The 24,048-nt window shown below is 35.4% G+C and overlaps 1 protein-coding gene across 1 annotated transcript; it reads left to right on the plus strand.

Annotated features, from left to right (window-relative positions):
* The first annotated feature begins 8,075 nt into the window (after nucleotides 1-8,075).
* On the plus strand, nucleotides 8,076-19,779 carry LOC107798676 (uncharacterized). The gene is made up of 5 exons (XM_016621693.2): nucleotides 8,076-8,516; nucleotides 15,883-16,068; nucleotides 16,158-16,230; nucleotides 18,889-19,051; nucleotides 19,453-19,779. Exons 2-5 carry the CDS (start codon nucleotides 15,903-15,905, stop codon nucleotides 19,555-19,557), a joined length of 507 nt encoding a protein of 168 aa, XP_016477179.1. The 5' UTR covers nucleotides 8,076-8,516; nucleotides 15,883-15,902; the 3' UTR covers nucleotides 19,558-19,779.
* Nucleotides 19,780-24,048: the final 4,269 nt, after the last annotated feature.

The following is a 24,048-nucleotide window of genomic DNA, read 5'->3' on the forward strand; positions in this document are numbered from 1 at the left end:
ATATCAAACATTCTGATAGATGTTTGAAGAAATTTAGATGGTAGTTGAAGGTGGAAAAAAACACAAGGACATAAAATCATCAATATCAACATCAAACTACTAAGATGTTTGAAATATCTATCAAGATGTTTGAAGAAATTAAGGTGCTTGAAGGTGTAAAAGAACACAAGTACATAATAACATCTACTAAATGATGTTTGAAAAATACAGTAATTGCTACTACAAATCTAAAGATCATTTAGTTCTCCAATAACATCAGCATCAAATTACCAAAACAAGTACAACAACAAAGTCATTAAGCCACAGTGGAGTTGCTTGTTCCTCCAGTTCTCTTCTTGCAAGTAGTTCTTTTGTGGCCAGTCCTTTTGCATATGGAGCATCTGTTTTGCTATTTTTTTACTTCCCCGCTTGCTGGAATCCGCTTTGTCTTCCTTCTTACCAGTTGAATTTCACATGAATGTGGAGGTATTTTTCTCTCAACAAACTCAGGAGGAACCTCCCAACATTCTTCAGAAGGCACCAGATTAATTTCCTATGACATATGCATTCACGTATGTGTCTATATAATAAAAGTCAGAAGTATAGTCATAAATGCTTGTTCCGTATTGATCACCAAACTCAACTGTAAGGGCTTCCATAGCATGTGGGCAAGGTATTTTGTCTAGGTCGAACTCTCTGCAAGAACATGTTCTGTTATGTAGATCAACCTTTGCAACCGCACCATGACCGGTGATGCTGAACACTTATTGCCTTATTGGATGAACCAAAAGCTTGTTGCCAAATGTTGCATTTTTATTAATCTTCTTTTCAACTGAAGGGATACAAAGTGGTTGGAGTGTCAAGGAACTGTGTACGCCTCTCATGGAAATTTTGGGCAAACATCCTGTTAATAGCATCGAATAAGGCAGTGATGGAGAATTCTCTTTCGAGTAGAAACATTGAGTTAATAGACTCGGCAATATTTGTGGTCAATACTTCATATCTGAAATAATAATATATAAGACTTTTTTAGAATCTGGAATATAAGCATTTTCATAAATGTTAGAAACATTTTCATGGATATTGGAAATATCTCGTAAGATGTTTGAAATTGGAATGCAGTAACATGTTTCATGTGAAGCCTGAAACATCTCGTAAGATGTTTGAAACACCTTCTTAGATGCTTGAAACATCTCGTAAGATATTTGAACTGGGAAGTCCAGTAACCTGTTTCATATAAATCCTGAAACCTCTGAAGAGATGTTTGCAAACATCTTAGGGAATGATTCAAACACCTTCAAAGATGTTTTACCAAGGAGTTCACATCAATGTACCTGTTACCAGGGAAATGTGCTCTGCTCCATTTGTGAAACCCAACATCCTCCTCAAGATATTTGGAAACTCTTACATCGTTATCTTTGATTTATTGAAAATGACCATTGAATTCATCAATCCTATATGCTTAGCTGCAGAATAATAATGGTGAAGCAAATCGCCGCAATGAAAATTTTTGCGAATATTTTCAGCAAGGGGCTTCATGCAAAATCCGTGATGAGCCTGAAGGTAAAATTTTGAGATCCCATTTGCTATGCTTATGTGCCTATCAGAAATTATATACAACTTAACAATGTCAGGGTGTATGCTGGACAATTATTCAAAAAAATATTCATATGTGGCATCACACTCCTTGTCTACTACACAAAATGCCATAGGAAAAATATGGCTCTCTGAATCTTGTGCCACGACAAACAACAACACTTCACGATACTTTCCCGTCAAAAATGTCCCATCAACGGCTATGACTTTCCTCATAAACAAAAACCTCTAAATCCAAGCTTCATAAGCTACAAAAAGTACTGAAACTTTCCATAATTATCAAGCTTCAGTGTTGTTTTGCTTCCTTCATTTGCCATCTTAAGCGTGTATCGGTACGTATCTAAAATTGCATACCCGTGCTTTGGGGTCCCCCTTACCATAGCCTTTGCAATATGACCTCCTTTCATACACTTCCTATAACTAACATTACAACCCAAATCTAAACGAATCGTTTCCATAATTTCTTTGTTAGATGGACCTTTGCCCTCTTCAAACTTAGAATGGATGTATTCACCAATGACATCTGCTGAGGCATGTGGATGCTTTTCTGTAAGATGTTGTGAGCCACATGTGTGCTCATTCTTGTACCTCATAATATAAAACATGTTAATACTTATATATTTGATGGATCGCAACCACCACTTGCAATTGTTGTCTACACATTTGACACAGTACACAAATTTAGTACTCTTCACTAATTTGAAATGGAAAGGAGCCTTCAAGGAAGCAAGCTTAAATGACATAACTAGCTCGCACTTGTTTTTGAAACTTAAACCCTTATAAAACTTCATGCCATCTTCATAATTGTAATGATCGGGCCAATCATTTTGAGTATTTCAGCCCCGTTCCCTCATTTACTACTCAATTTATGCTTTACAGTTGTTATGTAACTTGCCGGGGTAATTGGTTCGGGTCCAGTGATGTTTCGGAATGAATTGAGACACTTAGTCTCAAAGATGAAAGTTTAAGTAGAAACGATTGACTAGATGATTGACTTATATGTAAACGACCCCAGATTAAAGTTTTGATGATTTCAACAGCTCCGTATGGTGATTTTGGACTTAGGAGCGTGTCCGAAAAATCCATAGTTAAATTAGGCTTGAAATGGCTTAAATAGAAATTTAAGTTGGAAGTTTGACCGGGGAGTTGACTTTTTAATATCAGGGTCGGAATCCGATTCTGAAAATTGAAATAGGTCTGCTATGTCATTTATGACTTGTGTGCAAATTTTGAGGTCAATCGGACTTGATTTGCTAGGTTTCGGCATCGAGTGTAGAATGTTCTGATGTCGTTTCTTCAAGATTTAAGTGGTATCACATTAATCAAATGAGCTCCAAATTCAGTTTTGATTGAAGCATTTGATCGGTATTGAAATTTTGGAGCCATAGCAAAAAGAATTATCGAATTCGGACATCGTATGAGAGAGTTATGCCCATTTCCGTGTCGGGAAATATTTTCCGTCGTCGTCAGCGTCCAGGGTAGTGTGGGGCGCTGGTACTTCTGAAGTTCTGGAAACGGAGTGCCACAGGCAGCGCCCCATGCCACCTGTGGTGCACGAACATTAAAATCCCTATAAACGGGAGGTTTTTGCCATTTGTAACGAAAACAGAGTTGGGGAGCTAGGTTTGGGCATTTTTCAGAGGCAAGTTTCAGCACACAACTTAGGGTAAGTGTTCTTGACTCCCTTGTGATTATATTTCATGAATTAATCTTCACTTTCGGCGTTATATTATTGATTTTTAAGAGAAATCGGAGGAATTTTCTACAATTCCATAAAATGAATTTTTGATATTTGAACATCGATTCAGAGTCGGATTTGAGTAAAATTAGTATGGTTGGACTCGTGGTTGAATAGGCGTTCATATTTTATAACTTTTATCGGGTTCTGAGACGTGTGCCCCACTATTAAAGTTTGAATTAATTTTGGATTTATATTGTGAAATTTAGCATTTTCATATGAAATTGATTCCTATACCTCTTGTTGATTATATCGAAATATTTTGACTAAGATTCAAGGCGTTCAGAGGCCGAATCACGAGGAAGAGTTTATTGGAATAAAGAATTGCTCAGATTGAGGTAAGTAACACTTCTAAACTTAGTTGTGAGGGTATAAATCCCCGAATTGTGTATTATGTGAATTGTATGGAGGTGACGCACATGCTAGGTGATGGGCGTGTGGGCGTGCACCATAGAAATTGTAACTTAATTGATTCTGTGGAGTTGCATAATCAAATAATCATGTCATTAGCCATATATCCTCCACGTGTTAGAGGAAATTGAGTTGAGTCTCATATTAAAGATCATGTTCAGGCTGCCCGCCGATATATTTTGGGACCTACATGGGTCGTATTGCTATGGAACTATTTGTTTAAATTTATAATTTTGTACTCAGTCACATCTGTCTTGTATATCATATCTCAGTCTCTGTTGTCATTTATTGATACATCATATCATCATGTCAGGTTGATTTTTTCATGTCATTGAGAGCTCGAGAGACTGGAGATTTTGAGTGATATTTATGGAATCGGGTTGTATGCCGCATCATGTTTATTTATTTATGCCTGGATCTGGCTATTATAGCGCTTGGGATGAAGGATCCCCTCCGGAGTCTGCACCCCCCACAGTGAGCGCATATTATATATAAAAGATGATATTGAGCTGAGTCTCATATTAAAGATCATGTTCAGGATACATGCTGATATATTTTGGGACCCACATGGGTCGTATTGATGTGGAACTATTTGTTTAAATTTATAATTTTGTACTCAGTCACATCTGTCTTACATATCATATCTCAGTCATGTTGGGTTGATTATTTCATGTCATTGAGAGCCTGAGAGACTGGAGATTTTGAGTGATATTTATGGGATCGAGTGATAGTTATGTTTATTTATTTATGCCTGGATCTGGCTATATATATATATATATATATATATATATATATATATATATATATATATATATATATATATATATATATATATATATATATATATATATATATATATATATATATATATATATATATATATATATATATATATATATATATATATATATATATATATATATATATATATATATATATATATATATATATATATATATATATATATATATATATATATATTGAGAGATGGATCTTCTGTGGGCATGGATCTTGCCCGAAATATTGATATTGAGGGATAGATTTTTCTTAGACATGGATCTTGTCTGAATCATTGATATTCGAGAATGGATCTTCCCGTGGGCTGGATTGGCCTTATACAGTACTAAGTGACTGGCTGTCAGTTGATGTGTGTGTGTGTATATATATATATATATACATATGAGATGGATCTTCCTTGGGCTGGATTGGCCATATACAGTACTGGGTGATTGAGTATTTTGAGATTTGAGTACATGAGGTTTTCACTGAGGTGCATCATATACAGTATGCACATTGGCATGTAGACATAGAGATGTCATAAATCTCATATCATTCATAATTGATCTATTTTAATTGTACTAAGTTTAAATGTTAAACTTGAAAGTATGCCTACATTTTTGTACTGTTATTTTTACACTAGACCGTACATGTTGAGCTCGTCACTAATTTCAGTCGAGAGGTTAGTCTTGTTACTTATTGAGTTGGTTGTACCCATACTACACTCTACACCTCGTGTACAGATCCAGGTGCTCCCGGATACGGCGGCTGCTAGATTTCAGAGTTTATTCTATTAGAGACTATCAAGGTAGTTGCTTGGTGTCCGCAGAGCTTGACTCTCTTTCCTTTTGGTTATTTTACTGTTCCATATTTTCAGACAGTGTGTTTATCAGTCATACGTTATTATTATTTTGATGCTCATGTACTCAGTGACACCGGGTTTTGGGAGTGTTTTGTATCTGAAATTGTGAGATTTTCTATGGAATTCAAATATTTTATTTTCAAACTTAAGAGATTATTGTGATTTATTGAGGTTATCGGCTTGCCTAATATTGAGATAGGCGTCATTACGATAAGTTAGGATTTTGGGTTGTGACAAGTTGGTATCAGAGCCTAGGTTACATAGGTCTCACGAGTCATGAGCATGTTTAGTAGAGTCTTGCGGATCGGTATGGCGACGTATGTACTTATCTTCGAGAGGCTGCCGAACCCTTAGAAAATTTCACTTTCTTGTATTCTATTGTGCGATATTGATTCAGCTTGAAATATGACTCTTTGAATCCCTTCCACGCATTCGTGTGCACGTGTGAACGCTCGGTATCGTCTGTGCATCGTCGGCTTGTGATTCTATGAATGAGGTTCGAGATGAGTATTCTGTGTTTTGGTGAATGGCCGGTATGAAGGACTTGAGGCCAGGGTTAGACCGCAGCTTAAGCTCGGTAGTTTTGGTTTTGAAAACTTGTGCGTTTGGACTTATGTGTTCGAAAGTATCCTTATGAGTGGAATTTGTGGCTCGATGAGCGGTTGAATGACTATATGATGAGTATGATATAAATGCGGGATGTGTTCGGATGGGTTGAATGAGACAATTAATTATGACTCAAGAGTTTGCTATTGGTAATCGCGTCTTAAAATAACTACTCGTCCCTTCCTATAGTCCAGGAGGCATTAGACACTACTCTAAAGGGTGGGTTCTAGACTTAAGAAAAATACTTAGGTTTCTATCTCTGATTTAGCTAAGCATCAAATAAGATGAGCACAGAAGGACTTAAACAAGTAGCAAATAATAAAATAAAAGCCAACTCAAATATGCCTCTGAATTAAGTTAAGCTAATAATGAGATCTTGAAATATTCTAAATATTCTGAAACTAATGTTTAAAATACGTATAGACTAAACTTTGAACAAGTATGTAAGGGACAAAAACGAAGAGTTAGGAAAATAAGTTGTATAAAAATATTATTTCAAGTAGGTTAAAGTATATAATAGGCAGCATATTCATATAACTATTATAGGCTCAAAATATATGCTTCAAACCATATTCAGAGAAGTTAATACATCGTGAGAGTCATAAATTTTACTCATTAAACAACTAGCACAAAGCAAGAAGAGGTGTGGGAATGTTACAGTACCTTAACTAAGCCGAAATAGCATGTGATTAAGTTAACTAAGTACATAAATACATGAAGCGAGTCAAGCACACAGTTGTTGGGTCTTATAAGTAATTAATTACTCCCATTCCTAGCAACACAACAATTGACTATTGTTTAGAGTTTTACAGGCCAAAAGCAAAATACAATGGTAATAACAAGAAAGTATACTAAGACGCGCTCCAGACTTTCATGGGTTCCAACCGAAGATCCTCTTGCACTCCAAATCACATTAGAAACAAAGGAAATATAACGTAGCCAAATCTAAGGCTCAACCACTTAATGTTTGAGCATCACACGTAATTTTTGCCCTACGAAAATTCTCCTACAAAATTCACAAAAAATAAACTTTCTAATTGTTTTGATTTTTTATAGAATTTCTAGGAATTTCGTTTTAATTGTTTGTTTGCATTTAGCTACATTTTGTGCATTATTTAATATCTTAAATCATGAAAATTACCAAAAAATATTTTTATATATTTCATTTCGTTCAGCATAGATTTTTAATTGCATGTTAGGATTTAACCATGTGCTAAAAGTATTATTAAAATATAAAAATTATTAAAAAAATGCACATAATCTTTCTTAGTTTTATTTTACATTTTTTAGGTTCAATTAATTAGTTTAAATTTGGAATCCACAAATTAATTAGCTTAAGTAGATGTTTCAAATAAGGGGTTAATTTTGCAAATTAATTTCCAAGTGTTATGTTAATTAGAATGGCTAACATTGCAAAATTTAAGGGAAAGAAAAGAGAAGGCCATCAGCTTCATTTGAATTTGGACCCAAAGCCATCTCAGTGGCCCAATATCCTCAAATCCGCGCCTGCCCAGCCCAATACCCGGTCCAGCCTCCCTTTTTCACCCAAAACGACGTAGCTGGACACCAAAGCTACGTCGTTTTTTCCCCTTAAACTCCCAAAACCCTTTCCTCACACACAGAAGAGAGAGAGACCACCCGTTTGCTTTGACGGTGTTTGACTAAGATTATAACCTGGTCAAACTGACTTATAAACACATTTTGCTTATAAGTATTTGGTAAACATTCAAAGTGCTTATAAATTTCTTATAAGTCATAAGCTGGTCACCCCAACTTATACTTTTCAGTTTATAAGCACTTTTAGTTTGACCGACACTTTTACTAGTTTATCCGTAATAATATTTTCTAATTCACAAAATAATTTTTCCCAAAATAAATTTCTTGGATTTCTCTTCCTTCCATATTTGTTATTAATTCTTTTCTTTACAATTTTTTTTTAATTTATAATCTTTTGAAAAAAATTTAAAGGTATTTTAGTCATTTTAACAAAAGAATAGCTTATCAACAATTTTTAATCAAACACATTAACTCCTTATTATCACTTTCAACACTTTTATCCGACCAATTAAATATTATTTTAAAAATTAGTTTAACCGCTTAACCATTAGAAGCTTATAGGCTAGTTACAATATCCGATCCAAACGGGCTCCAAGAAAAACCCTAGCCGCCTCAGAAAAAATCCCATCCGATCTCACTCATCTCTCACTCTCATCCGATCTACACACATTCGTTTTTCTCACTCATACACATTCCTCCCTTTCCCACACGCTGAAGCCTCTAGTAACAAGTGGAAATTACAGAATTCAGAGCTAAAATTTGAAAGTTACGAAGCTGATTTTCAGTCTCAAATCTTTTCCCCCCCCCACATTTTCTGGGGATTTCAGAGCTTGATGGAACTGTAGAGTTTGTTTCGAAGCTGAGAGGTTGATTTAAACTCAAATCACTGTTCGATTCCGCTGATTTTTACTGCTTCTGGAATTGCTGAGCTCCGTTTGGGTTTGCTTCTGACTTTAGTCGGTTTATTCAAGTTTTTCTTTGTTCAACCAGGTTAGTTTGAAACTTCTCTGTATTATGCTTTTAGTACATGATTAAACAATTGAGTTCCTGCTTAGCTTTGAAGATCTGCTCGATTTCTGATTTTGTGTTATTCTCATGAAACATGATGCATATTTGAATTAATTCGGTCCCTACTTTGCTGCTAAGAATGCTGCGTTGGGTTATCTAATCATATAAGTTTAATTACATTTTTTTTCTAGTTGAGAATTGGTCGAATCCTTGTTTAATTTCGGCAGATCTGCCTAGCTCTTTCTCTTCTGTAATTCTATTATTTAGTGAAGTTTCCGTCGAAGCACATGTTGATTTGTGAGTTTACTGGAAATTGTAGCAATAATTTGGTGTTGAAAGCTGGGATTTGAAAATAGTCATTGTAATATGAATGCCATTGTGATAATCACTCGAATTATTGCCACAGTGGCTCTGTAAATGATTTGATTCCTATTAATTAAGCTCCATTCATTAGAGTGTCTTATTTTGTTCTTAAATTTGTAAACATTCTACTGAACTAAAAGGGGCCTATGATTTTGACATTGCTGTTGTTTGAAAACGATGAGTCAGTACCACAAATTTGAACACGAAAGGAGTTAGGAAAATTTAATGGACCGAGTTGCATATATACCTCTACGCTGTGTTAATAAGTGCAATTTGTTTAAATAGCCAATGTTTGAATATTGGGAATTTGGGATATTTTGGCCCAATTCATAAAACTTCAGAGTCAGTAGACTTTGGCTAATTTCCTTAGTTCCTTTTGGTAAAATCTGTTCCTTATCCACATTAAATTCCATAATCTATGGCCTTTCACATTCAATCTTAACTCTTAGGAAATTATTTAAACAATTCATAAATAATCATTAGCATGCTTTAGGCACATTCTTAATTCAATCAATTTTCGTGATTATGTATACGTTCGCGTGGCATAATTATGATCTCAAAATTAAATTAAGGTACGCGTTCGCGCGACTTTGACCAAAAACAATCCTAATAATTAATAAAGTGTGATAAATTGTGTGCACGTACGTGTGACATGATTTTTAGCGCGCTAAATAAAACGGATTTACGCACTAGTTATCCGTTTCAAAGATAAATCCATAAAACACCATAATTAAAAGCGGTAAAAAGGTAAACGTACATAGGTTCTAAAAATGAGTAATTAAACAATTTAATTAATCCAAGTATGATTAAAGCGACCGTGCTAAAACCACGGAACTTGAGAGTGCCTAACACCTTCTCCCAAGTTAACAGAATTACTTACCCGGTCTTCTGTGTTCGCAGACTTTAAAACAGAGTCAAATTTCCTCGATTTGAGATTTAAAATAAACCGGTGACTTGGGACACCATAATATTATTCCAATTGGCGACTCTAATTAAATAAATAATCTCATTTCGAATAATGTCACTTTAATTGGAAAAACTCCCTATCCCTCGGAAAAAAGGAGGCGTGACAATATGAGGAAAATTTTGCTGATCTTACAGGGAACTAATACATCCCAAGAGTATGATATCTATGTGATCAAACACTCCACGGAGAAGTCAAGAATACATCATGGATTACAGTACCAAGTTTAAATTCGAACAGACAAGTTAGGACACGAAATCTAGAGCAGGTTCATGACGTTTCCATTAATATTGCAAGAACTAGGCTGTGAGTGAGTCTTTATGGGTCGGAGAAAAATCTCTGTACAAATGTAGAATTAAGCCAAAGTCCTCGGCTAAAGAAAGATATAATGAACACTTACTTCTAAGGGGGATGCCTTCTACAAGTTTAGATCATGTCTTAGCAGTCCAAGTGAACAAAGAACCAGCCAATATGGACGCAAGACCCTCAGATTACAAGTTTTCTAATGTATCATATAGGCATCATAACTAGGTGGTTAAATATATTCCGACAGTAATATTATAGCCAACAAAGCAAGCGAATATCATTATTAATCTTCCGGTATACTATCCTCAAGTGGACCCGTAGTATATTAGGCCATTTAATCCTAAACATGGTGTCTAAGTGGCGAAACAAGTACATTGAATTAGGCAAGGTAGTTTTAAACACATAATACCAGCAAACAACTTTAAGGTTAAGGGATTGAAATTTTAACGATTCAAATATTGTCTTTCATTAACTTAGAAAATATACCTAATGGCATGATACCTATGTGATACGTTCAAATATGTGCAAACAATAAAGATCGAGAAACACACAAATATCACTTAAAGCCCTTTAGGAAGAATTCGTGAACTGATTCCTATAGCCTTATAGATCAGTTGGTACTGCATATATTAATGTGATATCTTAATCCTAAACATGACAGCTGCTAATTCTCTAGGAAATCACAAAAAGAGCTACATGCAAACATGGATTAACACAGTCACATATGGGTTATGGGTTAGTATTTCCTACAGACATATTTTAGTTATATATTAGAGCTCAAAAGGGATGGAGATTGCATCACATATGAAGATTAGAGTCGTACCTGGGCATTTAACTTGGCATGCTCTCAACAGAGTGCCGCATGGCACTCAGCATGGCCAAGAGTATACAAAACGCACAAATAGTGTAAAAGAAAAAAGAAAAATTAAAGAGGAGAACTAGTCTATTCGAACAACAACTAGCACAAAAAGGGATCGAAATGCGTCGTTCAGGGAACTAACCAGTGACGGAGTACCGAATTAATAAGAAAACCAAAAATCCAAATAAATAGCCCGCGAACAGAGTTTTGACAGTAGAATAAACCCAACGATTATAGCGATGAACTTGGAACAACAACAACAAGAAAGAATCCAAATATCGAGAGAAATGAAAAGAAACAAAGTTTGCCTCGACTTACAGCTGACATAGCAAGAATAGAAAAGCATCTCGTGAAACGAATCTCGATAAGGATGTTATTATGGTTGTGAATAACAGTTGTCGGAAGTAATTCTGAAGCCCCCCTCTAATGTATAGAACTAGTGGTATTTATAGTAGCGAATTAGACTTAGGGCCTGCTACTTGAATGGAAAGAATCACAAAACCGCGTATCGAAATAAGAAAGATATAGAATTTAAAAACGAAATTTCTGTTAACAAGGAATTTGGGGATTGGGGCGAGATTTGAGTATTGAAAAATAGAAGAAAAGTCTGGCGATTAATTGTAACAGTCAAATCTCTAAGATTATACAATAAACTTCCACAATTAACATCAAATCAATAGAAAGAAAAACAGAAGAATATATGAAGCCCTTACCTCAACAATTGTCTAGATTCATCTAATGGAAGGAAGAACACATAAATCTTACAGAATAATATCAATTGGACTAAAATTACCACAAAAATCTCGGCCGTATTAAGATCAATAGCAACTTCTTTACATATTTGGTGGGGAGATAATTAAGGAAATAAAGTAAGAAAGAAAAAGGAAGACAAATAAAATATGGTAACTAAAGGAACTAATTTAGATGATTGGGGAAGAAAAGGAAAAATGAGGTGCCGGCGATGAAGCTGGACGAAGGGAATTGAAGGGGTTCTGGGGCAATTAAATTTTGTAGTACTTTCGAAGCCAATTGTGAATGAAGAACAACAGTAAAGTAAGAACTTTGCAATAGCTAGAAAGCATAAAAATGAATTTGTATTGCCTTGGTATGCGTGTTACAGTGTGTGTTATCAAAGAAAAACTTCCTCTTTATATAGTATGAGAATTTCATCCCTAGTACAAGTTTAAAAAGGATAAAAATCTCCCTTTATCGCTAATTACTGATATGTAACCGACATCGGGCGAGATCAGTGCCGTGATATCCGGTTAGGTACGGATATCACGACCCTCAGTTAGTCGTGTGTAACTGTTTGCCATATCTCCCGAGGTCCTAGAGCTCGTTTCGGGTCCGGGGAGCGTTGCCTTATCACGCCCGACGATGAGCCCATTGTTCATCTTTCATGGGTCTCGGTACGAAAGGCTCCCAGCCTCGATTTCAACCTCGTGTGCCCGTGCCCTCCTTCCGTCTTCTTAGCCGGAAAATTGGGGTATGCATTCTCCCCGATTTTACCCGTATACAAGGGTTGAAGGTGATGAACAAAAGTTAGATTTGGTTTTTTGATGTAAATCGATTTTCGATTCAAGTGACCGCTCCGAGCCGAACAAGATTTTAAACTAACTTAATAATTGTTCGCAATGGGCCATTGTCAACATTATTAAGTCAAGAACAATGATCTTATAATTGGAATTAGACGCTAACAACTTAGTCCATTTTTTTCTTTTTCATATCGTAGATTAGATAATGGCATTGGATAATTAATGAATGATGCATGCTTAGAGCCCGCTTGTGACAATCGATGAATGATGCTTAGAGCTTGTCCTCAACTAATGATTTCTGATTCATACTAAGTATCCAGTGTAATGCGTCCGTTTCAATTTCCAATCAACTATACCCAGTTTAACTTATGTAAATTTTAGCAATAAATATCAAAATAAATACATTATTTAAGATACGGTGAAACATTTAAATTAAGAATTTGAAATGTAACAAAAGACATAGTTAGTCTTAAAAAATATCATCACACTTGAAGTAACACTATAAAATAAAATTTGTATTTGGTAGTTGAGCTATTAGACAATCATAGATCTAAAATTTACACAATATGAATTCTGATTTGAAATAATGGGTTATAAAATATATATATTCAACCCTATCTATATTTAGTTTTACACATATTTAGTAACCCGTAAGCTCGCATTTGAATACGTCACCAGTTAGAAGCGTGGTTGGAGTTGCAATCTAATGGTCGCAATCTTTCATGGAAAATCATTTAAGCGCATAGCTTCAATTTCACTAAAAAAATTTCCCTCCTTTTATCTTCCGTTATCCCCCTATTTACTCGCCTTTTTATACCTTTTTCAAGAAGTTATGTTGGGTGGACCTTTTTTAGGACCATCGTTTAAATTTTAACCTCACTAAGAAAAATCTTGAAAAAGTAGTCTCCGGCCAAAGTGTTGTTAAGCCTCCGGGCGATCGCCAGAAATTTTCTTAAAAAATAGTTATTGCGATCATCAAGATTTTTAACCGCAATGCTGAAAAATCCTGGCGATCCATCAGATTTTTTGATAAATTCTCTCACTATATAATTTTTTTTGGCCATTGTCATATTTTGTAGTAATTCCCTATGATCATCATATGAAGAGTTTTGGCGATTGTCATGTTTTGTGGCAAATCCCGATTATCGACATATGAAAAATCCTAGGGATTGCCGGGAGGGTTTTCCAAAGTTCTAGAGTAGGGCTATTTTTCTAAAACTTATTTTTACAGGGGTCAAAATTTAAAAGATGACACCGAATAATCCTATTGTGCAAATCTCTCTCTTTATGGTCTTTATTGTAGATTGGATTAGTGGAGGATATGTTTGTGTGAAATTACACTAGGTAGTCACTTCAAAGGACTGCTCTTTAGAAATTAGCCAGTGTGTTCCCTGAATTTTAGTTTTTTAGTTTAATTTTCAGAAAAAAAATATCCTGAATTGTTTAATTTAAAATTTCAGGACAAAATAAATACTAGTTAAACTCTAAATAGCATCTTCGAGAATGGCTGTCTATGCACTTGCCGTGGGTTTGTTGACACAAGCCCAGCTAACCAATACGCTGGCTTTCGCAGACCCATTTAGCATTGTCCAAAATAAGCACACATTGTTCTATCCTTCTAACACCACTCGTCGTCGTCATCGACGGCCGTCATCGGCTGCCGGTCCTTCCTTTCGATTTTACTTCTTTCTATCCTCACTAGTGGCTCTGTATCATCGGTAAGTATTACTTCTCCTCTATTCACTTTATTCATGTAACAATGAAAGTTTAATGAAATATTTGCCGTAATAGTTCTAAAAAATACTAAAATAAAAAAAATTGATGAGTTTACTCAATTGCTAATGGTTAATTATCTCCCTAGCATTAAATTTCATGCTTAGTACATTGTAAATACTCACTACAGATTCCTTTTTGTTGGACAAGTTAGATTATTGGACCCTAATTATCGTAAATATTCTTTTTCTTTTCCTCTTGTTTTTGTTAACACTAATTGTTTTGTATGCGACTGTTGAATAAAATGAGAGAGTATTAAGGTAGAGGAGGGTTGAGCCTATATTAATAGTGAAAACCCTAATTTTAAGCAATGGAAGAGGAAGTTTCATTAGACTACTCCATTTCCTACGTACTATAGATATTCTTTTCTTTCCTTTTTTTTTTGTTTGAAACAGATAATATCATTATCACATAATGCAGTGCTGCCATATATTAATGTAGATATGCTTATTTCTTCTTTCAAGCACTATAATTCTTGGTCTTCCTTTTCCTGGAAGAAAACTTATCCAGTATTGTGTTTGATATAGTGTTCTATAGTATATAATTTTTACAAGATTTTGCTTCTACGACTTATTATTTTCCTTTCGATTGTTACGTAGATTAGTGTATTACGTAGGTAAATAAATAAAATCCGATTTTCTAAACAAAACGTAATTTATATAGCTGATCTACACGCACACAAGGGTGTGGCCTAATGGTTAATGAAGTCAGAAGCGGATCCAAGATTAAAGTTCTGTGAGTTTAATGTTTGAAGTTCTTATTATTAACCCCATTATATATTACTCCCTCCGTTTCAATTTAGATTAGGTAGTTTGACTCGACACGAAGTTTAAGAAAAAGAAGAAGACTTTTAAAACTTGTGGTCTTAAAAGCTTTGTGGGGCCATGACATTTGTGTGGTTATAAAAGCTTCTCAATGAAAAGTTTAAAGTTGAATTATTTCCAAATTTAGAAATACGTCATTTATTTTGGAACAGACTAAAAAGCAAAGTACCACATCTAATTTGAAACGGAGGGAGTATAAGTTTTGGATTCGTTCTATTATTCGTCATAATTTAGTGGATTTTTACATAGTACAACTTTGTGTTTCACGTCAAAATTACTGGGTTCACATGAACCCAGTACCAAAAGGCTACGTCCGCCTCTGAATGAAGTGGGAGGAGAACATAAGGTCTCGTGTTCAAATCCCAGCCGAGGCAAAAAGCACTAGTTGATTTCTTCTCATCTACCTTAGCTAGTCTTGGTGGGCAGTGTTTCCCAATGCTGTGCTGGTGGGAGGTAACAGGTATCCGGCGGAATAGTCGAGGTGCACGCAAGCTGGTCTGAACACCATCGTCATAAAAATGTATCGACGACCCTGTCTAGTTTGGGACTGAGGAGTAGTTGATTGAAGTCCTTTTTGACGATGTTAAAACGATATATCCTTTTCCAAAGTAGGATTAATAACACGTCTAGGGCCTCTAGGCTTATTTTGTTTTAATTTGGAAAGCCACTTATAATCGTCTGTGATTTTTGACTTTCCTTTTTTGTGTTTTGAACATGTATGCAGATGGTTGAGGCAGCACGAATATGGGAACTGTGAACTTCCTCTTGAATCTAACTAAGAATTATTTCACCTTTGGGCTTATAGGACTTACTGTATCTGATCGTTATGCTAGTATTGTCCCTGTTGGTGGCATTTCAATGTCTCCTACATTTAATCCACACGATGACAGTTCCATGAGATCCTTGACTCGTAACTACTGTTTTTCCTCTCTTTTACATTCTTTATGTTTCCTGTTGTGGATAAAGATGAAAACTTCTGCATTAGTCGTTGTGGTGCAGGTGACTTTGTTATAGTGGAGAAGCTTTGCCTAGAAAAATTCAAGTTCTCTCTTGGCGATGTGGTTGTGTTCAGGTAACTGTTGAAAAGCTGCCGCAAGCTTGTTGTCATGTTGAGTTCAATTAACTCGACTGCTCTTTAGTTTCAAGATTATTCATTCACTAATCTTTGGGAAGAGGAAGTCTTAGATTATGTATTTTCGAGATGAAGTCAAAATGGGTTATTCAAGTTTGATTGTTCGATTTTTGGTGGTCTTGCAGATATATTTTGCATATAGGTTGAAATAAGAAATAAACTCAGTCCATATTTTAATCGGAAGAGTTTCTAACTGCATCTGAAGATTCTGAACCATGGAATAAATAGTTGTGGTTTAAATGTTCAACATAAAAACCGAACTCAATTTTTTATATCCTTTTGCTGATTTAGATATTTGATGTAACAATATATTCCACTGATAAAGAATAGAGTCTCATATTTTTTGTTGCTTGTTTTGGCATAGTTTTTTTTTGAGAATGGTAACAAGTTTTATTCATCAACACAAAGATTATGCTGGCAACAGTTTTTACAGGGTACTATCCTTGTGAACTTTACAAGGCTTCCAAAAATTGTAGAATAAATTCTGCATCTCCTACAGAAAACTCTTTACACCAAAAGTGAAAATTTAAAATACAATTCATTTTAACTACTTGTATGGAGCTACTCCTATCTTCAAAATATCTGTTATTTCTTTCTTTCCATATGGTCCACCAAATGCAAGCTGGGATAATCCTCCAAAATTTCTTCTGATTGACCATTTTACTAGCATGGTTCCAAGCTTTCAGTAGATCACATGTGTTTCCCGGCATTATCCATTTCAAATTTACCGGGGCCAAAAATAGATTCCATAGTTGGGAAGTGAAAGCACAATGGAGAAAGAGATAGCTATTGTTTTCAAATTCAGCTTTGCAGCAGAGGAAGCATCTGGAGGTTAATGGGATACCCCTTCTCTGAAGAATATCCTGAGTTAGACAAGCCCTCCTTGCTACTAGCCATGTAAAGCAGTTAACCTTGTAAGGTATCTTGATCTTCCAAATTTGCTTCCAAGGCCAGTCGATGTTCTGTTGTCCATTATTGGAGAAATAAGTATATGCATCTCTTACTGTGAATACCTTGCTGCCCATACCATTCCATACCATGGTATCCTCATTGTCATCGGGTCTTCTCAATCCCTCCATAGTTAGATAGAATGCAGTCACTATCTCCATTTCCTAATCATTTAGTGTTCTCTTGAAATTGAGATTCCATCCATGTTGGCTCCATACTTCACTGATTGTTGTCTTAGGTAGAAGTGCTAACCTAAATATTTCAGGGAACCTATCTCTTAAAGGTTCATGCCCTATCTATTTATCAGACCAAAATGCTATTTTTCTGCCATTCCCATGGCAAAATTCAGTGTTAGCTGTAAAGTCTTCCCATAATGCTCTGATGGACTTCCAATTGCTCACCCCATAGGCTGTGTTGATAGTTCAAGACTCTTTCATGGTCTCATTAATTTCCAATAACTTCTCCTAAAAATCCCATAGGAAGTCAGTTGATACTCGTAAATCTGTAGCCGAGTAATTAGATTAAGTGAATAGTCAGATCAAGTTCTTCATGGAAAGACATGCATATGCGTTGAGTTATGGACAGCTTCTCGTGAAGAGAAAATCCAATGAAAGACCAGAATCTCTCTTATCTTCAATGTGTTTTTGGTGGAAAGAATCATTCGTCGTTCTTGAAAGAATACGTTGCAATAAAGGCCCATAAACTGTTGCAAAGAAGGTTATTTTCCCCTGTATGATCTAGTTGGTGCGAATCTTTCCATGCTCATACTTTGTACTGGACAAAAAGTTAAAAGGGGTTTGTTTAAATTGCCTTCTCCTAATTTTAATTCGTGAATTCTAGCAAAGTTTGGAGGAAAAGATTGTTTAAAGTTGCCTATTTTTTGGGAAAGTAGTATACGTAATGGAAACAGCTTCTTGCAGAAATAAGGTTGCATACAATAGACCCAATGTGGTCCAGCTCTTTCCCTAACCCTGCGTATAGCGGGAGTTCGCACCGAGCTGCCCTTTGAGTGTCTAGTATACCCAAGTACATAGTCATGTGAATAGCACATGCCTCTTTTGAATCTGGTCAAATGATAAGAAAAGGGAAGTCTGCTACACTACTAGAAGTTTTTATCTGAAATTGATTTGAAATTTAGTTTGTGGAGGAAGTTGCCTTCTTTGTAATGGTATAATGGCCTCTAAACACAGTTTGTTCTTCTTTAAATATGATTCTCTTGGTGACTTATCAAGGTGTGCTGATTCAACTTAAGTTGATGACCACTGTTAACTTGTGGGGTATGCTAGATCTTGTTTGACCAGGAAAACTTAAAGTGGTCAGCAAGGATCTGCCCTTGTTTAACATATTCTGTCCTTATACAGCCTATCTGAGTCTTTTCTAACCATTAATGATTTGAGATATTTGTTTTTACACCAATAGTTAATTCTTAGTATTAGGTCATTAGAAAGTATATTTTAAGATGGTATTTTCTCTAATTCAGGTGGGTGTTTGATAAATTTTGTAGCAAATCTATTGTTACGATACTTTCATCTCTTGTTTTGAGGGTAGAGCAGAGAAAATGCCTGCTCATATATTATTTAATGTGTTTTCTTATTTTTGGCTATATTTTTGAACCCATCAAGTCTGATTTTTGGTTGACGTTCATTTCAGCTCTCCAGCTAATCATAAAGAGAAACATATAAAGAGAATAACAGCCTTACCAGGTGATTTGGTCAGTACCCCTCATTATGATGCAGTATTGATCCCTGAAGGACATTGTTGGGTTGAAGGAGACAATCATGCTTGGAGCTTGGACTCGAGATCTTTTGGTCCTGTATGTTACATATTACTCCATATTCATCTGTTGATTGAATAGGAATTTAACACACAAAGAATCCGATAAACTTTGTAAATTTACTAACTTAATACATATGTGTCAGTCTTCTATGTTAGGAAAGATTAGCTGTTGGGAAGTACTGTTTCAAAAGAATTAGAAATCATTTTGGCATAAGTACTCTCTAAATGAAAATAGATTAGATCCTGTTGTTGCTAGACCTTCTGAGGTGCATTTCAAATCCTTTAGTGTATAGTGACATTTTAATGGTTCCTAAATGGAAGTCATTGTAGAGCGAGGAAAAAAATCTACTCTTAGCGTGCCTATATTGGTGTTTGCAATTAACTTTTTAACTAGGTTATTTGATTAGTTCTCATTGACTTGAATGCTTTCTGTTTCAGATCCCTCTGGGTTTGGTTCGTGGAAGGGTCACCCATGTTGTGTGGCCTCCTCACAGGGTTGGAAAAGTTGAAAGAATGACACCAAAGAGCATAGCACCCTTTTAATTGTACTTTTGAGTAAATCATCAATTTTCAACTTCATGGATTTCTTAGGCAGTTGCTTCCTATAAGAAGGCATCAACATTCTAGCAATATTATAGGTTGTACACTCACTGTTCATTATAACACAGAATCATTCTCTTAAATGTGTTCATTTCTTGGAAAAGTTGTGCTTCTGTATTGGAACAGTTGAAATTCTGAGCTAACAATTTCAAAACTGCTAGAAAATTTAAACAGCCTATTATTTTTAGATCTTTGAAAATAAAAACTATCAAAAACATTCTCTGAGAATGGTTTTCAGAACCATTTGGGGGTGGGGGTGGGGGGAAGGGAATTATAGTTAATTTTACTGAGAATGGTTTTCAGAACCATCCAAAGTTTTATGAAAGAGTTTGAATGTACTTTGATGTTTTATCTTTTTAGTTTTGTGCACTGATTATATATAATTTTTTATACACTATTATCTTAAACTAATCTACAATTTGTAATTCTTGTTATTATACACTAACTTGGAATGGAAAATAAAAGAGGAATTTTCAGAAACTACTATAGTTAAGTGGTTATTAACGTGCTATAGCTACAATATCCATATTTACCGGTCTTAGCTACAATTTTGTTGCTATTGTGCTGTATTCCATGTATTTGCGCGACTGTATTTATAAATGCAGTGAGTTAATATGCCTAAAAAATAGGGATTACAACTGTTTAATTATGTATTTCATGTATTCGCGCGACTGTATTTTGTAAATACAATGAGGTAATACGCCTAAAAAAAAAATAGGGATTACAACTGTTTAATAACGAAAAACGCAATAAATCATCATGTATCAATTCGATTGTATACAATGTATTTAATTCACATGTATTTGTTTTGCATTGTATTGAATTTCATTATATTGAATTCAGTTGTATTCAAACAACAAAAAATCAAAAAATAAGGTGTTTACAACTCTATTCAATTCGGTATACATTGTATTCAGTTCACCTATATTCATTCTTAACTATTTTACGTTGTATTCAATTCGACTATATTCAAACAACAATAAAAGCACACTCCGAATGCACTCCAAACTAAGGTATTAGTGCAAAAACAATTGAATCTTATCTTATCGAAATATATAGGATTCTAGTGAAGTAGAAGAGTGAAGAAGAATTCCGGCATTTCATACCCAATAGGTGGCATCGCTCTTTGTGAATATAATTAAAATTAATAACAATTATATATATAAAGCAACCGGTAATATTGAAGAAATAATTTTGTTTTTGGGAGATCGGGAGGGTAGCTAAAGGCAGGGGTAAAGAAAGAAAAGAGTTCAGTGAGAATGAATATTATATCAATCAATTGGATATAAAGCAACAACTTTGCTCTTTTGATTCTTTTGGGAGATCTAGCCATGGCTACGAATTAAGTTTTTGAAAATTTGAAGCAGAGTCGCCGGAGAAGAAGAAAATTTGAAGCAGAGTCGCCGGAAATCTGAACAAATATAGCCATGGCGGTGAGTCACCGGAGAAGACGGAGACCTTGCCGAAGAGAGAGGGAAAAGGGAGAGAACTTGCCGAAGAGAGGGAAAATGGAGAAAATTTATCATGACCTAATTTTACCTATAGGTCGTGATGGCGCCCAACATCACCGCTAGGCAAGCCAACTAATGAATTAAACATATATTTTCTCTTTTAATAAATTTTCGAGTAATTAAACTTTCCTTACTTGCAAGATTTAAGAAAAATAGAAAGTCTAAATAAATAAAAACCAAAATAACAATTTCAACTCATAATTCTACTAAAGTGTGTGCCAAGACCTAGTGTCACAAGTATATGAACATATAGTAGATTATGCAAAATTTCAAGTACTGTCTGAACATAATAGACATAATATAAATAGAAAGAGAGAGACACTAGGTGCTGCGGAACGACTCAGGAAAGGCAGCTCACCGCTATGCCTCGGGATAACGGGGATGTGCACTGGTAGGACCGCCTGATGCACCTGTCTAAGATCCTGCACAAAAAGTCCAGCAAGCGTAGCATGAGTACGTAAACAACGTGTACCCAGTAAGTATCAAGTCTAATCTCGAAGAAGTAGTGACGAGAGGTCGACTTTGACACTCACTATGGGTCAATAATATTAAGATAAAGATTTTTAAATAAACATAGTTATGTGAATAACAATAATTTCCTTAACAAGCAGAAATAAATAATTCTTTCATAATTTAATAATTTTCAATAATTCATTTATCTTCACAAGCTGCAATAAAATATCAAAGCATCGTGTAATTCTTATTATTAAGCACGATTTATGCCGAGGTCGTACGACCCGATCCAGAGTGTCGTGTACACTACCGAGGGACGTGCGACACGATCCATAGATGCATCTATCTACTGGCGAGGCGTTCGGCTCGCTCCACAAGAGGACAATGAATATTTTATAAGCATTTGACTTAAACATTATTAATGATTTATATCCAAGATAATACAAATTTCATTAACTACTTTTCAGAATTTCTCTAACAAGTTCTAATATAATTTAGGCATTTTAATTTAACAAGTATAGTGCAAAATTTTAAATAGTTCATGAATTGGGTCCTAAAACTACCCGAACAATAGCATAATAATAGATACGCACGGACTCTCGTCACCTCGTACGTACGTATCCCCCACAATTAGAAGTAAATATTTATTTACAATACCTATGGGGTAAATTCCCTCTTACAAGGTTAGACAAGAGACTTACCTCGTCTCAAAGTTCACTTCCCGATCACAATTTCGCGTTAAAGCCTCAATTTGGCGCTGGAAAATCCGAAACTAGCCAAATGTTATATAATTTAATTAATACATGCTCAATAATTCGATATTAGATTATTAGATTAATTACTCAACCCAAAATGGTAAAATTCCTAAAATTCACATTGGGCCCACGTGCCCGGATTCCGAAAATTTTCGAATGAAATCATTACACATAATCTCAAGAACTCAAATATATAATTTTCATACCATTCCATAACTATTTTCGTGGTTAAAATCTCATTTTTATCAAAACCTAGGTTTTTCATCTAAACCCTTGATTTTCACAATTTACATGTTATAATCTATATATTTAACTCACAATAGATAGAATTAACTTACCTCCAAGTTGCTAGGTGAATACTCCTCTCAAGAAGCTCCAAAATCGCCCAAAAATGGAGAATAATGAGTCAAAAATACTCAAACCCCGACTTAAATGAATGTTCTGCCTTATGTGATTTTTGCACTTGCGGACCCTCTGCCACATCTGAGGTCCCGCACTACAGCGAGTTCCCTTACTTGACCAGGCTCCGCACCTGCGGACCAAAGGACCGCTTCTGTGTGTCCGCAGGTGCGACAATTCCTACGCGCCTACGACCTGTCCGCTCCTGCGCTCAATGGCTTCACACCTGCGCACTCGCATGTGCGCCAAAACTTCCGCACTTGCGGATGGCTGGGCTTCCCTCCCTGGTTCGATTTTGCGACTCGTGTCTCGTACCTGCGAGCTTGCACCTGCGGCTGTCCAAGCGCATGTGCGAATGCACCAGAAGCTGGAAGCTTCAACTGTTGCTCCCAAGTCCAAACTTGGTCCGAGCCTCGTCCGGTTATCACTCGAGTCCCCCCGGGGCCAGCCCGAACATACCAACAAGTATGAAATCATAAAACGAACTCGTTTGAACCCTCGAAATGCGTAAAATAACATCAAAACTAAGAATCATACCTCAAACCAAATTGATTCAACTTAGAAATTTCAAATTCTTCAAACTTACTCCGAACGGGACGAAACATACTTAAACTACTCGGAATGACTCCAAATTTTATGTGCAAGTCTTAAATCACCATACGGAACTATTCTCAGGCTCGAAATTTTAAATGGACCTCGATTACTCCAAAACCTACTCCAAACCAAATTTAAAAAACCTTAAAACCTTCAAATAGCTAATTTTCACTATTAAGCGTTGAAACACTCTCGGGTTGTCCAAAATCCGATTCGAACATACGCCCAAGTCTAAAATCATCATACGAACCTATTGGAACCACCAAATCTCGATTCCGGGGTCGTTTTCTCAAAATATTGACCGAAGTCAAACTTAGCCTATTTAAATCTAACTAAGGAACCAAATGTTCCGATTTCAACTCGAACTAACCATCCCCGCAAGTCATAAAACAGTAAAAGAACATATGGGAAGTCGTATTTAGGGTAACATAGTTTTAGAAGGCAAAACGACCGGTTGAGTCGTTACAGAATTGAGGTAGAAGAGAGAGGGTTGAGGAAAAGTTGAGGGATCAGTGGTATATATTTGTACTTTGCTATAAAATATAAAAACTATCTATAAATAATAATATTTTTAAAGTATTTTGGTTTATAATAAATAGGGTGCATTATTTATCTATAGTATTTAAAATTTCCAAAATTGTTATAAAACAATAAAAGAAGAAGAAGAGTATTGCGAGAAAAGTAGAGAGAGAATTCTTATTGATTTGAGATGAATTACAATT

The sequence above is a fragment of the Nicotiana tabacum genome, chromosome 2 (assembly GCF_000715075.1).
Source record: "Nicotiana tabacum cultivar K326 chromosome 2, ASM71507v2, whole genome shotgun sequence".
NCBI lineage: Eukaryota > Viridiplantae > Streptophyta > Magnoliopsida > Solanales > Solanaceae > Nicotiana > Nicotiana tabacum.

Coding starts and splice junctions, on each gene's coding strand:
- LOC107798676 (XM_016621693.2), top strand. CDS start 15,903: ATGGGAACTGTGAACTTCCTCTTGAATCTAACTAAGAATTATTTCACC. Junction 16,069..16,157: donor TTCCATGAGATCCTTGACTC/GTAACTACTGTT, acceptor GTTGTGGTGCAG/GTGACTTTGTTATAGTGGAG. Junction 19,052..19,452: donor ACTCGAGATCTTTTGGTCCT/GTATGTTACATA, acceptor TTTCTGTTTCAG/ATCCCTCTGGGTTTGGTTCG.